The 22,398-nt window shown below is 44.0% G+C and overlaps 2 protein-coding genes across 2 annotated transcripts in view; one reads left to right on the top strand and one right to left on the bottom strand.

The window, feature by feature from the left end:
• LOC146253665 (uncharacterized) overlaps nt 1-9,822 on the top strand; it is an 86,205-nt gene extending 76,383 nt beyond the window's left edge. The window contains exon 4 of the mRNA XM_084678499.1: nt 9,432-9,822. Within this exon, the coding sequence (XP_084534625.1) occupies nt 9,432-9,500 (69 nt within the window). The 3' untranslated portion in view covers nt 9,501-9,822. The remainder of the gene's footprint in view (nt 1-9,431) is intronic.
• Nucleotides 9,823-18,085: 8,263 nt separating this feature from the next.
• LOC146253664 (uncharacterized) lies at nt 18,086-20,739 on the bottom strand. The gene has a single exon (XM_084678326.1). It carries the CDS (start codon nt 20,520-20,522, stop codon nt 18,909-18,911), a length of 1,614 nt encoding a protein of 537 aa, XP_084534452.1. The 5' UTR covers nt 20,523-20,739; the 3' UTR covers nt 18,086-18,908.
• Nucleotides 20,740-22,398: the final 1,659 nt, after the last annotated feature.

Here is a 22,398-nt window from a genome sequence, read left to right as displayed (position 1 = left end):
CTCATTTTTTACAGTGTTTTACAGTATTTACTTTTATTTGTTGTTGACTGTACTGGCCTATTCTTTATTTCACTTTTGAAACAAATAAATATTTTTGTTACTGTATATTTGTTTGTTGTTTCATATTGGAGTAAAAACATTTTACAGTTACATTTTACAGTATAACAATATGTACTAAGCCTAAGTAAGCCTATGGTATCACTGAACATTAAAAGGCAAAATGCTCCTGATTTTGTGATTGGTTTTGGGGTTTGTGTTTAGAGTTTTGAGAAATCGGGGTAGGCTTTTCAAAAATGTGTGTTAGCAATCAATAAAAACTAACAGTTGAGTCCAAAACATTATCCCAACCTAGCTGTGTGTTGGGTGGGAGGGATTTGTTTTTGAGCTGGAATGTGTTTGTTGTTATGTACCCTAGGCAATGAGCAGACAAGTTGGTCCCTCATTGTTTTGTATTCTAGGGCATGAGAATGTGAAAGTAGGATGCAAATTCCCAGGTAATATGCAGGTCACCTCATGTTCTCTAGCTGGCACTGTCTTGTTGAATGTGTGTGTGTGTGTTTTAATGTGTGGGGTAAGTGTTTGCCTATTTATTTGGCTTCAAGACAAATGCCTCTAAGGTGACTACCATTTCAACTTGCACACATCTATCTGACCAATGGGAGATTAAACAGACTGGGCGGTGTGTTTGAGTGCGTGTGAGAGAAATATATTCTGTTTAGTATACAGATAGAGTAGATAGACATATTGACAGACAGACAGACAGACATACTGAGACACTGGGAGAGAGCTAGTAATGACATTCCACTGCTGAGTTGTGAGTTAATCAGGGGGGTATTCCAGGTAGCGGGTTTAACAAACTCTGATATTAACCTTGAACTCTGAGTTGAGTTACTCTAAAATGGGAAATTCCGAAAATTCGGTTCCAGAAAAGCTGATATGAATTTCTTAACTCAACTCGGAGTATGTCAATTCTGAGTTAACATGGGCATGAGAACTATTACAAGCCATCAATGGAGCTCCGATACTAGGATCCACCATGGCAACCGGCGACAAAAAACGTTGTCCTTCACCAAACTTAAGATACAGGTTTTATTTCGTGTTTATGGTCGAGCACATATTCTGGAAAAAAGCAACACGGCTGTAGCAGCGTATACAAGTGGCGTGGGAGAGAATTTCCGCCGAGTCAATGCATACATAATAAATAGCATGTTCAGTGTTTTATTAAATATAAAAACACACTTCAAATGGGTATGGCATATTTTGCTTAAGCTATACGCTTGTGACTGTAGCCTCAACGTCATCATGGTTTTAATCATATTCGACATGATACAGTCTAAATATCAACTGGTGCCTATTTCAACTGTAGTAGCAGTTTCCCCCAACAGAAATCATTTAATCGAAGGATAATGATTAAGATGACCAAGAGACATTAATGACTGCTGCCACAGAAATGGATGCAGAGAATGTATGGTGGTAGTTCTCTCTCCATGTACCTTTATTTACAGGCTTGTGTGGAATTGTCAGTTACACTGACATTATGAGAATAATGAATATAAAAACGATTTGCACATTCAGACAACAGCGCATGGATGCTGTATATAGTGAGATGTTCATTTAATGGCAGGTGAATTATACATGTGGAACTGTGAAATTTAATGCAATCTCTTGTGGTCACAGGTTATGTTAATAGTAGGAACAATAACCTATATGAATATTAATTGTAGAATCTTCTGAATTTCTATTTTGGTGTACTTAGGGCAGAATAATAAAGGCTGATCTTGTAAGGCTATCAACCTGCCCCCACCTCTCATATGGTAAAATATGGAGTTACTGGATGGAGTCTTAACTTGATGGCTCTCACACATCATTGTATAACTTACTGTAGCATTGCTAGTCATGTTGATAAGTAAGATGGTGGTGTGATTGTTGTTCTTGGGTATAAAAGGAATTTTGAAGCGTTGTTCTGTGGATTCTTGATCTCCTTCTTCCTCACCTCTACCGTATCCTGTATTAAGCACCTGCCTTTCTCCAGTTCTTTCAAATAGATTATCTAGACAGGCATTAGCAATAAGCCAGACTGCTGTTCGTTTTCTGGCTATTTTTTGGAAGCTTCCCTTCTAATGCCGACTACAGCTAGTCTAGCTAGAGTCATTTGATTGGGTCGATTTGGTGTGTAGAAACTTATTTAGCTTTCTACCTGGTATGCTATATTATACAGGAAACGTTAGCATTGCTCATAACTGTTAGCACAACATCATACTGTCCTTATAGCTTGCGGTTCCAATGACCATACGGTCGGAACAGCACCTCTTTCCAGGTTCAGCTTCCTAGCAAATCCTGCTTGCAATTGTCCAAGGTTGTCCAAACTGTCTTGGGTGAAATGTTCAGAGCAAATGAATGATTGAGTGTCGAACTTCGCCGGGATCTTCTCATAAGACAACACCACAGTCGTAAATGCTGTGTTCCAGGCTGTACAGGGAAGGCTAAAGGTGCCAGTATGGTACTCAGACTCTGTTACGGATGGGCGGGCCGCCGGATAGGATGGATTAATTAGCATTTCTGTTGCCTTTATGGTTCTCCAAAGGCTGGGGGTGCTGAAAACAATTCACCGCCAGAACAGTAGGTGGAGAAGTGTTTTTTTGTCGAAAACACGTTGCTTTGTTGCGTCTTTGTAAGTTAGAAATCGTCGTTGTTTATCTCCCACCTCTCATCACACGTGTGACCCTCCTACCAAAATAGGGGAAAATAGTAGCACTCTATAACAAAATGATATACTTATCTTATATACACTCTAGAAACTATTAAAAAACGATTCCATGAAATTAATACGTAATTATTTTCTTTGGTATTTTTGTGATTAGCAATGATGATTGCTGGGTAATATGTATGTTGTTGTGCAATGGCAAGTCTCTATGAATTAGCTAGAGTAGAGCATAAACTAGCTCACAATAAACTTTCTTTCCAAGAAGTTCTCATCACAGACGTCTTTCAAGAAGACGACCTTAGAGAAAACGCCTTTCTGTCGAAGTCGTCAGCGTCGTCGTCGAGTGTTTATGTACCTCCTCCCGGCTTTCCTCACACACAGTGAACGATGGCAGCTAACAGCGGACCAATCACGGCCAAGGGGTATCCGATGCTGTACAGCACGGCATGACGGTTCGACAGGAATTTCAACGGTGCACGGGAGAGCTCTCCGAGGGCCCCGGAGAGGGCGTTCCGGGGCGTTCCATCTATGTGTAGGCCCTTCCCATGTGTCCGTAATCATGAAGTACGGAGTACCATATAACGGCCTTAACACTCACAGTCTTCCCAAGGAGCCAAGCATTCAACAGGCATGGCTGCTGTTGTCTATGAGAAGATCCCGGCGAAGTTTGACACTCAATCATTCATTTGCTCTGAACATTTCACCCAAGACAGTTTTGACAACCTTGGACAATTTCAACCAGGATTTGCTAGGAAGCTGTTCCGACCGTATGCTCATTGCAACCGCAAGCTATAAGGACAGTATGATGTTGTGCTAACAGTTATTAGCAATGCTAACGTTTCCTGTATATAGCATACCAGGTAGAATGCTAAATACGTTTCTACACACATCAAATGACTCTAGCTAGACTAGCTGTAGTCGGCATCAGAAGGGAAGCTTCCGAAAAATAGCCAGAAAACGAACAGCAGTCTGGCTTCTTGCTAACGCCTGTCTAGATAATCTATTTGAAAGAACTGGAGAAAGGCAGGTTCTAGATACAGGATACGTTAGCATTGCTAGTAACTGTTACTCGTTACACCTAGACTGTAGGCATGTAAACAAGTTTAGCTTGCTAGTTAACACAAGAGCATAGGTAGAATGTGTGATAATTTAGCCTAGTCTATTGGCAATGGGGCTAACGTTGATTCATGTTCCTGACTGTGTTTCATTCAAATAAATAACCTGTGTAATGTAAATCTACAATTCACGATGCATGTTTGTCCAGATCTTTGTCATGTTATTTTACAGCAAGATATCTAGAGCTAGCCTAGCTAGCTAACTGAAGCCGAGTAGAATCACGATATGGTTTGGTTGCTAAGCTGTAGCCTAACGTTCTACCCACCTAAGTCAATCCAGTTTGCTTCAACAACAGAAGTGGAAAGAAGTAATGTTATCATTTCAAATGATATATAGTCAATCTGTTGAAAACAGTGTTGTGTAGACAATAGATTTATTTGCGCGTTTTTATTTCAAGTCTCCAACTTCGGTGTTTCAGCGAGTGCTGCTGTTGGCCGTGTTGCGTTTTTGCTCCCAGCTTCACTCGTTGATAACCAACCAATCAGCGCGCAGCTTATCTACATATTAATGAGCATACCATAAAAGGAGAAAAGCTAGTGTTTTTTCCCGGGAACATTTCAGAGGATCTCTCAGAGGGCATAGAACAGCACCCGGGCCATTTTCAACCCAACCAATGTTACATACCCTATTCGGAGACCTTAAGGAACAGTGTGAAATACCCCCCAAAAAACAGTCAATTGCCCCTTTAAGAAAGGGAGATTCCTCCCTTCAATGCGAATGTAAATCCTGGTTGGATAAGGATAAAAAATTGGATATGAAGATTTCGGATTAGAATGGAAGAGACGATTTGATAGGCTGCAGAGAATATCATTTAGAAAAAATGCATTTGTGAAAGTTCCAAAGATTCACACCAACGAATGCAGGGATTTGTAACTCGTGTTTTCCGATTTGTAACTCTTGTTCTCCGATTTGTAACTTGTGTTTGTCAGGTTGCAAACGAATGTAATGGGGGTCATTTATTTGTGAATTGCGTTATATTTGTGAATCACGAAATACATTTGTGAATCGCGTTACATTTATTTGTGAATCATGAAATACATTTGTGAATCGTGTTACGTTTGTTTGAATCGTGTTACGTTTGTTTGTTTGAATTATGGAACTAATCTAACTCCATAGAAAACGGGCCTTTTAATATCACTGATGTGATGATGGTGAGTCACATGTTTAAACTGATCATATTTATAGAGTGGTTCTGTGGACTTAAAAGCACTGATGTGTCAGTGCACCTGGCGTGGGTTTGTGTGCATGTCATGATGTGCGTCGGGGCAATATAGGGGCCCCGTCCTGGTAATTAGCCCCAATCCTCAAAATGTCTTACAGTTGCTAAAACACATTCTTGAAACAGTCACCCATTTTCTCAAAACTGTAAACACAAAACTTAATCTTCAGGCACTATTTACAAAACCTTGAATTCTCTTGCAAAATGAAACTTTCGCCTCAAAACTGTTTTACCTGTCCTCAAAATCAAAAGTTCACCTCAAAACAGTTTTACCTGTCCTCAAAATCAAAAGTTCACCTCAAAACAGTTTTACCTGTCCTCAAAATCAAACGTTCACCTCAAAACAGATTTACCTGTCCTCAAAATCAAACGTTCACCTCAAAACAGATTTACCTGTGCTCAAAATCAAACACTGCTCTCAAATCATAAACAAAGTGATCAAAATGATATACACTATCAAGCAGTCAGTAAACAATACACCAAAAAATTGAAAACACATTGTTCAAAACATATAGTTCTCAAGGAGAAGTACATTTTTACGTAATCTCAAAACAAATTTCATATTTATCCGTCATTGTCTTTTGATGAACGAAAACATGTTCTATCATAGTAGCTCAACATTTATCAGAAATTACTACTCTGCTTTGCTCTTTGCAATTGTTCTTGTTCTTTCTCCTCCTTGTACCCCTATACAGTACTATACTGGCCTTGCATAGTTTGTCACCAAAGGGCACTCTACAACGTCCCTGTTGGCAACACGAGTGGGGCAGAATGTTAGGGAAATCTGTTTGTTTTGTTACGCGTTTCTGGATTTTTTATTTCATTACTGTAATTTTCTATATCGGCCGATATATCAGAGTACTACTGAATACCCTGCATCTCACTACCCACAACTCACTCTTGTTCTTTGTTGATATAAACCTGCAACCAGTCTAAATCTATTGAGCATTCAGTACTGTTACTGTAACAAATGGAAAGTGCAATGTTCAGGGCCATACCATTTGTTACGTAATTGTACAGTATAGAGCCTACAATGCACTATACCACTGTATACAATACTATACTGTAAAAGGGACAGAAATCAAAGGAGTAAACATGTGATCAATGTGCTTCTTCTTCTCTTTGGGCTGGGTCAGGGTCATTGACATCACAAGGAATATTTTCCCACCTTCAAAAACCTGTTTGCTCTCTGAACTGGCTTATATTGGTTGTGTCACATCATTTAAAAACAAGTGAAATCAATTTTGAGTGGTTGTGTTTAGTCAATGACATGTTTTTTCTATTTGTATTTGATTGTTGCCATTTGTGTTTACCAGTATGGATGACATGTCCATTAGAGTGCAGAATGTGTTTTGAGAATGAGAATGTGTGTAGAGTTTTGCTGAAAAGTCTATGTGAGATTTGCATATTGTGTTTTACCATGTGAAATGGTTTAAGGTATTGACAACAGACTGCACAATTAGCTACATGAGTTTAGGCAACTGATAACTTTGTTCAGCCAATGGGTTTTAGTGTTTTAGCAATTCAGAAAAACTGTAATACGGCCCTGTATGCGACACCCTCCAGTAACTTCTGTTCTTTATATCCCAGCATCAAATGATTCTTACCGTTGTCAGAAAAGTTGAAGAAAGATGTAACCTTTTATCCTGTATAAGAATGATATTGATCCTCCTCCTCCTCCTTTCACTCTTACCCCTCTCCTTCTCTGGTTGTTGATATGTTCTAAGTTCTCCATTGTTCACCAAACAAAACAGAGGCTCAAGGCCCTTTTTATGCTGCAGTCCTGATCGCAAATTGCTCACCAGACCTGAGTGTTTAGAGATTTGAATGGTTGTGTGTTGTAGGTTGATGCTTTGAGACTTTACTTGAGGAGTGTGTGCAACAACTGAACATTGTGTGTAGTGTTTTGACAACAAGGTGATATGTAATTGACATCAGTGTGTAAACAAGGAAAGTCAGAGTCTAATGCAGATAAGGGTGTGTAAAGTAGTGATAAATTGGGTCGAGCAATTGGTCCGTGACGTTAAGGTTGTGAAAATTGTGCCAAAGTTTTGCTTTTTGTGTGTTAACAATGGTGAAAAACTGTAATAGCATGCATTTCATACCAATACATGTTTATGTATAGGTTGGACAGGTCTTAAAACAGAATAGTCCATGGTAGGTGGGGGATTATTATGTTTTTTGAGTTTTTTATTGACTTAAAACAATAAAAGTAATATTTCCTATTTTAGAAAAGGATTTGATGGTGAGAACATTTATTTTGATGTTGACACAGAGATTTTAATATTTGTATTTTGTAGGCTATAGTCATGTGAACCTTTGCTCCGTGTTCAGGACAGCTGATATTCTGGATCAGAAGGCTGTTATTTTTTACCTATCTGAGTGGCCTTCCCAAGGTGCAGGCTAACTGCATTGAAAGCACATGCCTTTAAATCTATAAACCTGGTGAGAAGAGCCATATGAGATACTTTGAACCTGCTAAACAAAATACATTTCCTTTGGTAATCATAGCTGGGGTATATTTCCTCAGAATGCGAGGTCACCTTAACAAAATTGCAGAGTGCAAATGTAAAACAAATCTTTTTTTGTGGCATTTGGTCTTACAAATAAACAAATAAAACATTCTATATTCTACATTCTTTATATGGCCACATATCAAAATAAGAAAATTAAGACACTTTTCAGTCCTCCTCATATTAAAGCACTAATGATAACAAAGTTTGCAAGGTGCTCAGTGATGCCAGATTGGTAATGGCGAAGTATCGTACCAAAGGTTCAAAATGATTGTATTTGGAGGATAATTAATAATTATTAATTAATTGGCAACACTGGGAAGGCAGTCAACCAATGACAGTTCTCTCTACAGTCAGAGCTCGCGCAAGAAGGGAGATATCCTTTCCAAAACTTGTAAGGGCGTTGTTGTAGAAATTTTGGTCATATGTACAATGAATGTGTTTTAAGAGAAGTTTACAGGCTTGATACAATGACTGTTGATTCAACGCCATTTGGTAGAGATACCATTTGGAGACGTGAAGTCTAGAGACGGGAAGTCTGGGTGACCCGATAGAGTTTTGACACCGAGGGGGAAGAGACAGTTGGTCTGAGGACAATGTGGGTTCAGCTGTATTGTTCTTGTGACCTGGGGGAAGATAGGTAAATGGATCAAGCTGCTCTGACCATTCTTGCTTCACAGGTGATGTTAATTAAATTCTTGTTTGAAGATGGTCACATAAAGGACAGTTGACCATTTGACTGGTCAACCCCCGTGGCTTCATTAGTGGCCAAGCCGCGAAGAGTATTCTTATTATTAGGCAGCTATTGTATTTGTTAGTATTATTAGGGTTCCTCCAATAGGAGGAAACCTATTGTTTTTGTTAGTATTCGTATTATTATTAGGGTTCCTCCGGTAGGAGGGAACCTATTGTTTTTGTTAGTATTCCTATTATTAGTATATTTCTCCGCTAAATGGCCCAACAGCTCAAAAAGTCCTGGACCCGATTTTTTACAATTTGGTCCAATGATACAACAGATCCCTCACTACTCCCACACGGCTAGTGGCCCATATGCGCCCATAGGTGGCGCTATAAAACACACCCAAAGTCTACGTGATTTCCCCAGCGCCCCCCGAGAAAATATTTGTAATAAGCCTATGTGCCAGGGAGACCGCATAGGCTTCGGCGGCAGCAATGTTTTGGTCGCGTCACGTTCACAAGTTCACCATTTCACAGTTCAGTCGACACCAAAAATGTCGAGGAGGGCAGCCTTTAGAAGATGTGGGAATTGTGCTTTTAGCCAGATGCTCCGATTATTTTTGTGATTTGTGGAAAACTTTTAAGTGGAGTGAGCTGCGTCTCGGGAGTACATTGTTTTGACTTAGCCTCAGTGACAGACTCGGCTCGCTCACTCACTGGCAGTGTATAAACGATATTGTAGTTCACTCAATTTTACTCCTAAAACGTCAGGGAGGGCTGCTTTTTGTAGACAAGAGTCTGCTGAAGATAGCCAGTATATAGGATCTTTCAAAACAAGCCTATTTCATTTGTCATTTTCCTGAGAAAGTGACCTACGTTAGCCAGGCTAGTTTCACTCGGTCAGCGTATTTAAAGGTCTCTGACAGTCAGAATCACTGTTTACAGGCAAAGGGCGAGTTGGTCTTTGGTCAGATGTGTAGATATTGACCAGTTTAGAGCTAAATACTCTTGCCAGAGCCTGGAATCGAGCCAAATGTTTGGAGTGACTTTGCATGGCCGGGTCTCCCTCAGTTCAACACATTTGAAATCAAGTTCAAGTAATGCCATTGCATTTCACAGTGAAAACTGTAGTTTATGTCAAGTGTACATGTAAAAGGTTCATTTTTCACAACTGACATGGATCCTTTCTTCATTTTTACAGGTCTGGAGTTCAATAGAGGATGCTGAGAGAAAAACAGATTCCTTGCTGGACTACCCCACTCTAGCTTGACAGCTTTTCTTCAGCTCTGACCCCAGGACAGCTTCATCCAGCTGGCCTGCCCTGACTGCCTGCAGGCCCTGCTTGCCCCTGCCTGTCAGCCCTCCAGAGACCGACAGTCACCCCACAGTAGCTCTGCAGACTGCTTTTTTTAGGACATTGATGAAAAAGGACAAACCAGCATTTTTTACTTTGATGAAAGTCTAAATGTGTAAGCCTTTCCATGTCCCAGCATGCCAAGCTGCTGACTTTTAGTGTCTTAAGTAAAGAAACCAGTTCAAGTTATAGACTTTTGACCTGAATCCAATGATTAGTCATCCGAATAAAAACCACTCAAGAGAAGTACTGCTTCTTGGATGATTTGTGCTCCACATCAGTTCATCTCACACATTTGCCTTTGTTTCCATGGTATTCATGGAATTGCTAGTTTCTGCTCCACCATTGTGTAATAAAAAAAAAAAACATTTTTTAAATATTTCTTTTGGTTTGCATTTCCATCGTAAATTTTGTATTTAATTTCAATTGGAAGTGGTATTAAAAGGTCTTAAAATGTCTTAAATGTAACTTGTTTACACCTGAAGACACCCTGTGAAGCCCCCACCCCCCACTCCAGAGACAGTTGGTGACAGAGGGGTGCAGAATTTAAGTTAAACATAGTTATGCCTTAAGAGTAGAATAAAAAATAGAGACTAAATGTGGATGTAAATAGATGTTGAAACTCAGTTCTCTGAGTTGGTGCATGTCAGTTTAAGCAAAGGTTGTCTTTTGAACCTCTAGGTTAAAAAAAAATTCTGATTTGATTGGAACTCTCTCTTTTATACATTTATAGTTGGATTTGACATTTAACAGCCATTGACTTCATTAAGCAAGTTGTATAACTCAAACAACCATAACACAGTACATATGGTATACAAAGCTGCAGTCAGATATGGCGAAATTGTTAGCTTGGATGTTATCTTGACATATACATGGGGTTTTGATGATGATGCGCACGCAGCTTCAAGGCAGAAAGACGCCTCCCATTTCAGGAGACTCCGAGACCTTAGCGCGTCACTAGCATCTCATCATGTCAGGCAGTTGGAGGACAGCGAGATCATCAGCGTCAGCGCTCTTGGGTATCCAGCATGCAGTGTGGCATGTCAAAAAATGCCAAGACTTGTGGAAAATAGTTTAGTTACAACAGCTACGCAAGGGATTTCAGTTGTTGCGTTCGTTCAGTTAGATCTTTGTAATATCGTTGTTTGTTGGTTAAAATAATGTTGTTGGTCACTCTGAGAGTGCATGTTGTGTGGTTTAATGGGAAGTGAGAGTCGGCCATTATACATTCATATTGGCGAGGAGTTGATTATGGGCTGTGCTATAGACCTATTGCCAATGAGGCTATTCTTGATTGTAAGTCCACTGTGGTTATGGAAAGTGGTCTTAAAACCATCGTTGAGAAATTCTTGAAACAGTGTTGCGATCAATGTGTTTTGATTGTGGGAGGCAATTTTTGGTCGACATCTAAACCTCATGCGTCCGCTACACCATTTCTGCTTTGGCGTGACTTGCGCTGGCGTGATTTGCGCTGGGAGGGAGGTCAACGGCATGGATTGGGATAGTGTGCAGGCAGGTGTGTTTTTATGTAGGGTGAAATGGAATGAGAAATTGAATACAAAATGTCTGAAAGGGGTGTATTTATGTAAATGTCCACATTGCCTCAATATCTTTGTGTCAATAAATCAAATATCATTTTGACTGATGGTTTTCAAACCTTATTGGGTACAAGATGACACCACTCTGAAGTACCATCAACAATTTCACCTTGGTATGTCAAAATATGATTGAATTTGAGTAGTTAAAACTTTGGCTGAATCTAACAACTCTTACCACAGAAGAAACAGCTTACTTTTTTATACAGTAACTGAACGTGACAATATTCGATACTGAGAATAGCTCAATGGACTGGGACAGTGACTGGCAAAGTATGAGGTTGTAGGTTTGAATCCAGCAGCAGTCTTTTAGCCTGTCTTAAATTTGAATGTTTAAACAGGATGACATCATTATGAAATACCATGCGCAATTTCATGCAATTCCACTTTGGTCAAACGTTTCTTAACCTTTGTCCCAAAGCTGACCAAAGCTAATAGTCTGCCCTTTCTACTCATACATTCTCAACAGTTGATATGTAGTAGAGAGGATAGAAAGGCTGCCTTAAAATCTAATGCTCATGAGTTCAAATCCCCACTTAGCCTATTGTAGTTGGCCCAACATGAAGTAGTTTTAATCTCTTGTTCAACTCTTGACCTTCTCCTGTAATCTCCTGTCCAACTCTTGACCTTCTACAATGTACATTTTTAAAAATGTTGCCATTTTGCAGAGGAACCCGCATCGCTGTTTGCAGCTTTATTATTATTATTATTATTATGCATAGCGATTGGTGAGAAGTTTTGAAATTTGGCACACTGATTTGGAACAGTCTCCTAATTATCGTCAGCAACTTTCATATTGATCCCTGAAGCTCTATAGCACCACCAAGGCATCAAAGTTGGAGGTGCGTTTACGCCCACAACTTTTGAACCGTGAGACCGTTTTTCTTATTTGGTCATTGGTGACAAATCCAGGTGTCATTGGATTCCTTAGTTGCAGACAATTTGATTGAACCCTGTGACGTCATTGTCGTCATGATGGTTTTCCCGTCATTTGTATTTTAAGAAATGCCAACTTTTTCGAACTCCTCCTAGGCCGTTGCTCCGATTTTCATGAAAACTGCAACAGATCATCTTCAGACCATGCCGACAAAAAGTTATCAATATGTTATTGATGAGTCAAACCGTTCACGAAAAAACGTGTAAACGATTTTGACAAAGAGGACGCCAAAGCGGACGTGAGGCCTTGACCTTGACGGTTTACCGTATGGAGTCGAAACTTTGGAAATTTCATCACGAGCATGTAATCTAATCATTTTCTTACCACAATAACCTTGATATGTCAAAAGATGACTGAATTACAGCTGTTTATACTTGGGTCAAATCTGACAAAGCTCGCCACGGGAGAAACGGCTTCCTTTTTTGTCTTGCCTCCTTCCGGCTTGCTTGAAGACAGAGATCTCATCCTTGCAATCAGCAATGATCTCACCTGGTCTGTTTACACGGACAAGGTGGTCAAAGCGGCCCGTAAACGCCTCTACTTCCTGAGGAGACTGAAGAAGTTCAGTCTAGTAAAAAGTGACAAGTACGTTTATAGAAATAAATGTTAAAACGGCGTCTTCTGTGAGGTGTGGTCTTCAGCAGCTAATTTGCATGTATAACTAGATATCTTCAAAAGCTCATTTGCATGTTAAATAGATATCTTCAGGAGCTAATTTGAATGTTAACTAGATATCTTGTTGGCAATAATTACTAGTACTTATTGGTTTCGGGATGTCGGAATAGTTACTAGTAACTAAAGAATAGGTACTAGGATCTAATGAAAACTTACTAGTAAAACGGGAATAGATACTAGTAACTATTGGATTAGTTACTAGTAACTAAAAGGAGACAGCGGGGCTGATTGAGGGAGTTTGACTGATTGTGTTGTTGCTGACGCGGGATCTTAAAGAACGGGTGAGATATTCTGTTGGCCTCTGTGAGATTGAATTGTCTAAATGTGTGTTGTTTTGGCTATATTGCCATTAATTTGGTTAATCAGGAGGGCAGAGGCCGGAGGAAAACTTTGTCCTGTACTGTTGAAGTCCGTACAAATTAGGAAAACGTTTGTAACGTTTGTCCTGTTACCCTAAAGTCGTACAAAAGCATGCAAGGTTGCAAAAAGGGTCATAATTCACATGTGATATCGTGTTATGTGTCTTAAAGTCCCTGGGTCAGAAATGGTATTGAGTTCTGAGTCCCTAGGAGAGATTAAAGTCCTTTCCGGTACTGGGTTAGAGTCCCTGAAGAAAGAGTAACCAGCTGTGTTTAAAGAGTGTTTAAAAAAACAAACATAGGATATAAGCCTATGGTATTTCAAAATAGAAGTTTGAGTTTGTAAACTCGAGTGTTAATAGTTTTGTTTTAATTGTGGGATACGTTTTTTGAGGTTAAAAGCAGTATGGGCAACTAATGGTGTCAGATTAAAAGCTATATATAAATTACAAACATCAACATTTTAATTATTTTACATTTTTGGTTGATTATTTGTGATTTAGGATTGTATCATTGAAAGGTTGTGATATTGCTAAATATAAGTGTTGAGAAAAAAAGAGAGAGGAAGGGACAATTATAAGATTTTACTTTTGTGCTTGTTTGTTTTCTTTCACGAGGAAAAAACATGGGTTGTGGTTCAAGCAAGAATGATGATGGTCTGGGGACAGATTTATCCTGTCCAAATATCAATTACATGAAACGAAATTATGGCAACGGTAGTATTGAGCAAATTTCTATTTGGGTAAATGATTGTGGTTTTCCAGAAGAGGGGTTGTTTTCCATTAAGAGATTGAAATTCAATCTGACTTTGAAAGAGAAAGAAACCAAAGATTGTTTGTTTAAACAAATTAGATTTCAGCCAGACTGGAAAGCTTTCGGTGAATGGAAAGAAGAGAGTTTATTGAGAGCAGAGCAGAGTAGGGACAGACTCACTAATTTCTCAATCTTTCAAAGTTTGCAATTCAGATCTCCTGGTTGGCCCAATACGCGCACCACCTCCAGCCCCACAAGCTCCAGGACCAGCCCCAGTACAGGTTCCAGACCCAGTACCAGTTCCATCTCCGACATTACTACCACCACCACCTCAACTGCTGGCAAACCAGGATCTATTGGGCGATCCTGTGGCCGTTATTCAGGGAACGTTCCTTCAACCGGACCTGCAGCAGCAGATCCTATATCTACAGGCCCTGCAAGGGCAACGATTGTAGCAGCTATACCAACCGCAGCCGCTATCAGCGCCAGCGATGATTCCAGAGAGGGGACCTTTGGCTACAGGTAGCACACCTGTGATTAGCCCACCACCAGGATATCAACAACTTTATCCTTCCGCTCCGGAACGTTACGAAGAGGAACCAGAAATAGATGGTGCCGTCGCTTTATCACACAAGGTCTGGTAAAAAAATACGAGCGTAAATTTCTGGGGACTGTTGACTCTCCGAACTTGCAAATGGCTATGGTAGAAGCGCCTGGAGTGGAAATACTGTTCTTGTTCAAAGGCCATGGACTTAATCTGAGATCAAAGAAGTGATGGATCATTTGCCGCTGCCCGGAGAAGTAGGAGGCAATAGGATGGCTGCTGAATTAGTGACTTGATGGCTGCTGAATTAGTGCAGAGACTTAAGGCCGACTACCCACGAGTTGAGATGTTTACTGATGACAAAGCTTGGACCTCAGTTTTCTCAGATTAATGTTGGTTGGCTGGATAATGACTTGAGACTTTCAAATCCAAATTGGGACCATAATGACAATGATGCGTACCGTTTAGCAATAACTGGCGTGTGCAATCAGGTTCGTGCAGCTTTTCCTTTGAGATTGGACATAACGAAAATCAATGGATGTAGACAGAAAGATGGAGAACTTTGCAATGAGTATCTAGTACGGTTAACGGAGCTACACAATGCTCACTCAGGAATAGATGTACCGGCTGATATTAAACAAGCGAAGCAGGTTCATGCAGGGGGACGCGAGACCTAGCGCGACTAGCAAATCGTCATCACGCATCAGGCACACCCTTCTAATAGGGTGGGGTATATAGCAGGGATCCCAGCTCTTGCATTGCTAGTGCGACTCAAACTCTCTCGGCCTCCACCTCCCTGGCCTCCACCCTTTGTCCGGTCTTCTTTTTCTTCTTTCTCAGGGGGAATGCTGTTGCTGCTCTCTGCCCGGATGTCGAGACGGTGTCTCAGGAGACGGTGTCTTCGTTGGGTGCGGCAGGGAGCCGCTGTGAGCACAACCATACGCAAAATCAAATATTACAATGATGTATTGTATCATGTGGAATAAAGTGTTGGTCAACAAAACTACTCAGTACTCCTGCCTGAACCTACCTGAGGTCACAGTGTGGGAGGCCCATTTGAGAAACTGTTTCTTGAACGGAATAGATGCTGAAATATCTGAGAAAGTTAAGGATTTGTGTGTGACGTGGGACAGTGCCAAATTAAGCGTGATTGTCGCTCATGTTAATCACGCAGAAAAACGCTTGACAGATGCGAGAAAAACAAAATTGAGAAGTGTGATCAAGACCTGCTGAAGGCTACCATCACCATGTTCCAGAATCAGCAGAATCAGAACCAGAATCAAAACCAAATGAGGGCCGTGGTCGTGGTGGACAAGGAGGCCGTGGCAGAGGGAACCAGAAAGGTCCAGCTCAACAATTTGCCAGGAATGGACGACCAATGGCAGGATGGGATGCCTGCTTTGTTTGTGGACAGATGGGACACTGGAGTCGAGATTGTCGAGGGGCTGTGGAGGCTGGGAATTGACTAGGTGTGGGCCGCCAGGAGGAGAGCGAATCGCGGACGGAGAGAGATGGTGAACTTCAAACTGGTGACGTAAACCCCGATTTACACACACAAATTGTAAACAATATTAGGCGAATTGAGTGAGATTCCATTGGATGGAACCTATGTTAAATTTTCTTCAGAACCTTTTAGATGCTTGCCGGTTATGACATTGGTCGCGTTTCCCAGATTCGTTAAGAAGCTCTTAAGAGCGCTCCTAAGAAGCTCTTAGCGCTTAAGAGCGCTGTGAAAGAAGGACGTGTTTCCCAGAGTCGTTCTTAGCTTAAGAAGATCTTTCACTAAGAAGGAAATGTAAGATCAGCCTGACCCAGTCTTAACAGCCTTCTTAGCGACCAAACACTCACTGCAGCCGCATCAAGGAAAGTTATATCTGACACTCAAAGGAAAACTAAAACCATTTCAGTCAAGACAATCGCGTATTAGATTTAAGCATTTATTGTTACATGACATGGACATGTAGATTTAACTTTGGCGGAGTGGATGATCTAAGGGAAGCACTCCCTGCCTCCTCGATGCAACACATACATACATGACATATGAGGCAGAGAGCAATAGAGATATAATCCCCCGATGGATAGACATACAGACAGCATGGGGGAGAAGGGGACGGTGGAGGGTGGCAGCAGCACTGATCATCCAACGACCGGGGTGAGTGTGTGCATATCCGCGCATCTTTTAAGGACGCCTTATCGGACGTGGCCCAATGGATATGCGCTGCTAACATGGGTGTGGTAGTGGGTGGAGTAAAGGAAGGTGGAGTAAGACGCCTTCCGTCCCCGTTACATGAATGACGCGCGCTGCCCGATTGCCCTGCCAGAACTAGCTGCGCTTATTTCAGTCAAGACAATCGCGTATTAGATTTAAGCATTTATTGTTACATGACATGGACATGTAGATTTAACTTTGGCGGAGTGGATGATCTAAGGGAAGCACTCCCTGCCTCCTCGATGCAACACATACATACATGACATATGAGGCAGAGAGCAATAGAGATATAATCCCCCAACACACGCCACCACTCCGCCATGCAGACTATGTGTAGAGCGGAGCGCCGCTGCTCCTGAACCGCAGGAGGACCCCTGAAATCCCACTACGTACGTACTAGTGGCGAAAACAAGCGTTTTCTGGGTGCAGGGGTCATGCTAGCATTAACAATGACTAAGACTATGTGTGCATATCCATCGTGTTACATACCATCTGATGTGCGGTTTACCGAGCCGTCCCATGCGCACATCCCGTCCAGACCATGTGCTGGACGGAAGGTGAACCTGCGACCAGCCAAATACACCGACCATCTCCCCGGTACCCTTCTCATCCGACATCGGGCAGATAGCTACCTCTAGAGAGCTGCCCCTCTTGCGCTCGTCAGCGAACCCATCAGGATGTACACAAAGGCAGCATGTGCGCCGGAACACGAAGATATGTTTAGCTAGTGAGAATGACTAGTGTCAGCAGAGCACCTGCTGTTCCCTGGCCGGTATCCAGGGTGTCTCCGCAGATATCTTGACTTGGACGCTGGATTCTGATCGATTGCTACCGAATCAGAGCACGTCTGCGGATCACCAGTGCTGAGCCTAGATCTACGGAGACATTCTACCATGATAGTGATCCGGTAACCTCTCATCCATACAGGGCAGAGTTACAGCTGTCTCTAGAGACCCATTCCTCTAGCGCCCGTCGGCAACCCCAAAGATGTACGCGAGGCGTGCATGAACCATCATCGGTGTCCCTATGTGAGAATGAATAACAAATGTGTCGGCAGAGCACCCGCCGTTCCCTGGAGTCCAGGGTATCTCTAGAGATATCCCGATTCAGACACTATGGATTCTGATTGGTAGCTACCAAATCAGAGCACGTCTGCGGATCACCACGCCCGAACCGAGATCAAAAGAGGTATTCTACTGCTATGGGTTAACAAGCCGACCCAGCCACCATCTGTAATGCCGTTCATTTATTAACGCAGTAATTACACATGACCGCAAGCTCCGTTCATACAAAACTCATAGACCTCTGGGCTTCGAGGATGTCCAAGGCGTTGGGGCGTACATAGCGCTCGTACGCCGATGAAGACCAATGCCCCATCATTTTCAGAGTGGCTGTAGGCACTTTGGATGATGCCCAGGTGGCCGCCCCGATCCGGAAGCAGTGTGCTGTGTACAGCTCCGGGGCCAGCCCACAGCGAGCACACAGTACGCGGAGTCGTTGCGCGAACCAGGATCTCGTCATGGCCTTGCCTTCGTCGGTGACGAACAAGGGCTCGGATGGCGTCGCCCATGGGCGACATAGCAGATATCGGGACATGGAGGAGAGTGGACAAAAAACACAATTAGTCCGAGCAATCACGATGGGGGTAACTCTACATGCAACATCCGTCTTAGAATGTTTTAGAACAACTGTAAACATGTCACTGGCCACAGAAACATCAGACAAGGTTAAGTCACGACATGGATCGAAAGTGGCACACCTGGAAGTGAATTCCCCACACCGCAGAAACCCATAGAAGGCCGTGAAAAATAATGACTCAAGAAGAGTGTCGACGTAGGGCCCGAAGCACCCTTGTCTCAAATTGGACACCAGCGAGTGCAAGAGGGGTAAGGTGATTGGTAAGCGTTTATCTTTTGTCTCCGGACGCTGCTTCCTCAGCCCGTTCATCAGCAGGCGGATACTTGGGTTTCCGAGCAGGCTGCATGCTGAGGGCTCCGAACAACGTACGTTAAATTGAATGCCTGACACCAGTGCTTTAATGGAGGAGGGATGCAGCTTCCGTGATTCGAAGCAATGAACTATGAAGGCACACAAAACAGACATGTTCACAGGCCTAGGGCTCACGCCGAATGCGGCGCAGAAACCAGAAAATTGAGTCCATGCCCTGTCATAGGATTTTAATGTGGATGGGGCGATACCCTTCCTCATGTATTCACCAGCCGATACAACATACATGTGCAGCGCACCCGGGCCTAGTCTAGCACCGTCAGGGGGAAAGGCGGACACGCCAACCCGTCCGGTAACGCGTGAGGGCGCAGCATTCGGAACTCCTGAAAATTGAAACGAGACAGAGCGTCAGCGCTTCTGTTCTCTAGGCCTGGTATGAATGTGGCTCGCAATATGAAATTACCAAGCACGCTTGTCCACGTTAGCCGTCTGACTAAGCGATTAATGAAAGGGACCGAAGACCTCCCTTTGTTGATGATGTACACTGTAGCTTCGTTGTCACAAAACACGGTTATTTTCTTCCTGCACCATAAATGCCCCCACAACAGACAAGCAATCACAATTGGATACAATTCGTGTAGAGCAGTGGAGTAAGTCTCTGGAGCTAGAGAGACTATCTCTGCGGGCCATGCTCCGGAGAACCACTCGTTACCGTGAAACCCCCCGAACCCAACCGAAGGAGCCGCGTCGGTGTAAAAATCGAGAGCGACGGACGACTCCACGGAATCGTGATAGAAAAAACTGATACCGTTCCAATGCTCGCACAACACACTCCAGAAACGCAAATCCGATCGGCACCCGTCGTCCAACACCACGCAGTCTTGGAGATGAGGCACGCTTTTAGCCAAGTCCAACAGACGGGACACGAACGCGCGGCCCTGGGGTATGATGCGCATTGCAAAATTTAGATGTCCCAGCAATGAAAGCAGTTCACGTTTAGCCATCAAAGCGGCGCCCGAAGCGGCCTTCAGGACGCTTCGAACGCGCTCCAGTTTTTCCGCGGGTAACGACGCCTGCATGGAAACGCTATCTAGGTTGATACCGAGGAATTCCAAGGAGGTAAACGGGCCTACGGTTTTCTCCGCGGACAGCGGAACACCCAGGTGTCCAAACGTGTCCCTCAACACCAAGATACAGCGAGCGGGTGGAGACAACGGAAAATCCACCACCAAAAAATCGTCCAGCAGGTGCAAAACGAACGGCAGCCTGTGGACATTCACCAGGATCCAGCACAGCGCCTCCGACAGCGAGTCAAAAATACGCGGGCTGCTGCGGCAGCCAAATGCCAACCTGACGGAGAAGTACAGCTTGCTGCCCCACCTAACGCCGAATAAATGCCACTGAGAGGGGTGAAGAGGCATAACCTTAAACGCGTCGGTGATGTCGGCTTTCCCTAGCCACGCGCCCCTGCCTGCGGTTTTAATCATGCTGATTGCATTATCGACGCTAGCGTAGTACAGCGAAAACGGCTCCCGGGGAATCAAACTGTTAATGCTGGGCACGACGCCATCGTGAGGGGCAGACAGGTCAATAATGAGGCGTTTCTTGCCAGAATACTTGCGCGTTGCGACGCCTATGGGGCTTACTCGGTACGGGGCGAAAGGGGGCGCGAGAAAAGGTCCGATCATAAACCCTTTAGCCACTTCCTTCTCGAGGAGCGTTTTGACGACCGCCGGCTCTTTGATCGCCGTTTGCAGATTGGGGCACTCATGACTCACGTCAGGCAGATAACAAAGACCAGCAAGAAATCCGTGCACCAAACCATCGAGTAAATAAGACACAAAACAGCGATTGGGATGACTCCCCAACGCAGCAGAAAGTCTCGATACATTGACTGGGGTTGACGGATGTTTAATCATTTCCCCTTCGGAGCAGGGCGGGCCCGACGAGGGCACACAGATCGGGGATGAGCGTCCCCGCAATAACTGCAAGCATGCAGAAACCTACAATTAGTATACCCACAAACACTTTCGTTATACGTGATGCACAGCGAGGTGCTTGCAGCCGAGGAGGGCCGTACCTTCCTTCGACCGGCTTGACCGCCCGAGGTGGAGGCACCGTAGGCCGACCCCTCTGCTTTGAACGGCGGTGCAAATGCAGTCCTCGGGCACAGATTCACCGTGTGGGCCAACGAACCGCACACGGAACAGCACATCGGCACATGCCCGGTGAACACCCTGCTGACCAGATCGAGGTCGAGCACCGACCAATCCACACGAACGTTGAATTTTTGGATGTTCAGTGCCGCCTTGGCAGAAAAGCATTTGTGGTACTCGTAGAAGAGGGTTCCGCCATAGCGCATTGCTAAATCGGAAATCAATGCTAGGTAGGTATCGAACTCCACGCGGCGCTCAGGGTAAGCCTCGCAGAGCGTGTCGCGGTATACGCCGAAAGCCACGTAGAACTCGGGCAGAGTCAGGTTTTTGGACATCCTGGGATCACACCCCTTGAGGAGCACGGACACTTCCCCGCACTCGACTACCCGCCTATCCACCGGATCCGCAGAGCATAGCAGTATTTTAACCAGATTGACGTCGGTACCTGCTAGGATTTGGCTCCTCAGATGGGCGGAAATGCCGGCAGCGGGAGACAGGAACGGCGCCCCAGAAGCGGCTGCTGGTAAGGCGGAAGCCAGAGTCCACCTAGGATTTGCTGCATATTCCAAGGCCGCAGGAGTGCTTCCGGACCCGGGAATCTGCGGAGCCAACGCCGTCGCCGACCTGCCCTCCAACGCGACGACACGAGCTCCCATGTCAGCCAGCGATACTTTGATGTCCAACAGGGCCGCCAGCACCGGATCCGAACTGGAGGCGGACGCCGCCGGGGCCGGGCTCCTCCCCTGGACTCGAGCCCTTTTCCCGGATGCCGGTTGGGAAGAGGTGCCCCGTTTCCCCTTGCCTTTCCCTGCCGGAGCACTTGGGGGAACGGGAGGAGCGATACCGCCGCACTCCATAAAAAAATCGAACAGTTCCTCGTGATTACATCCCCTGGGAGGTGACACACCCCGGTCGTACAGGGAGTCGAGGATGCGATGGACTGGCCAATCAGTGATGGTAGCCGATCTCTGGGCCAGACGCGAGCTGCGTCGAACTTGGCCATTCCCGTTGTCGCCGAGTTCCACGGAGGGTGCACCTCCGGGTGATCGATCGGAACCTCCACCAAACACCCCCAACAAATGGGTCGGCTCCGAATCAGAGGAGTCGCTCATGGCAAAGCCGAAAAACAAGACAACCAAGAGACGCGGGACCAGAAACAGCAGTGGCAGCAGCACTGATCATACAACGACCGGGGTGAGTGTGTGCATATCCGCGCATCTTTTAAGGACGCCTTATCGGACGTGGCCCAATGGATATGCGCTGCTAACATGGGTGTGGTAGTGGGTGGAGTAAAGGAAGGTGGAGTAAGACGCCTTCCGTCCCCGTTACATGAATGACGCGCGCTGCCCGATTGCCCTGCCAGAACTAGCTGCGCTTATGCGTGATAAATGTGCGTCCACGGCTGCAGAACAAGAAAAAATATAGCATAAGAAGAAAAAAAACAATATAAAAATAAATAATTGCCCATGTGTTCCTGTAGCTACATAAATAAAACGAATCATCATTATTATCACTCATTACGTTTTCACAAACATTCGGCATCTGCATGAGTTTACATTAGATATAAAAACATCAACAACCCTGTGATATTTCACAGATATCAGGGAAACTGACAGGTGTAATTGAACTCGGCTGGAAC

This window comes from Hypomesus nipponensis, chromosome 17, assembly GCF_054491055.1.
Source record: "Hypomesus nipponensis isolate SF chromosome 17, ASM5449105v1, whole genome shotgun sequence".
In the NCBI taxonomy this organism is placed as follows: domain Eukaryota; kingdom Metazoa; phylum Chordata; class Actinopteri; order Osmeriformes; family Osmeridae; genus Hypomesus; species Hypomesus nipponensis.
This window is presented reverse-complemented; position numbering and strand designations above follow the sequence as displayed.

Bases quoted from the DNA above. Each gene is read 5' to 3' on its own strand.
- LOC146253664 (XM_084678326.1), bottom strand. From the start codon at position 20,522: ATGATTAAACATCCGTCAACCCCAGTCAATGTATCGAGACTTTCTGCT.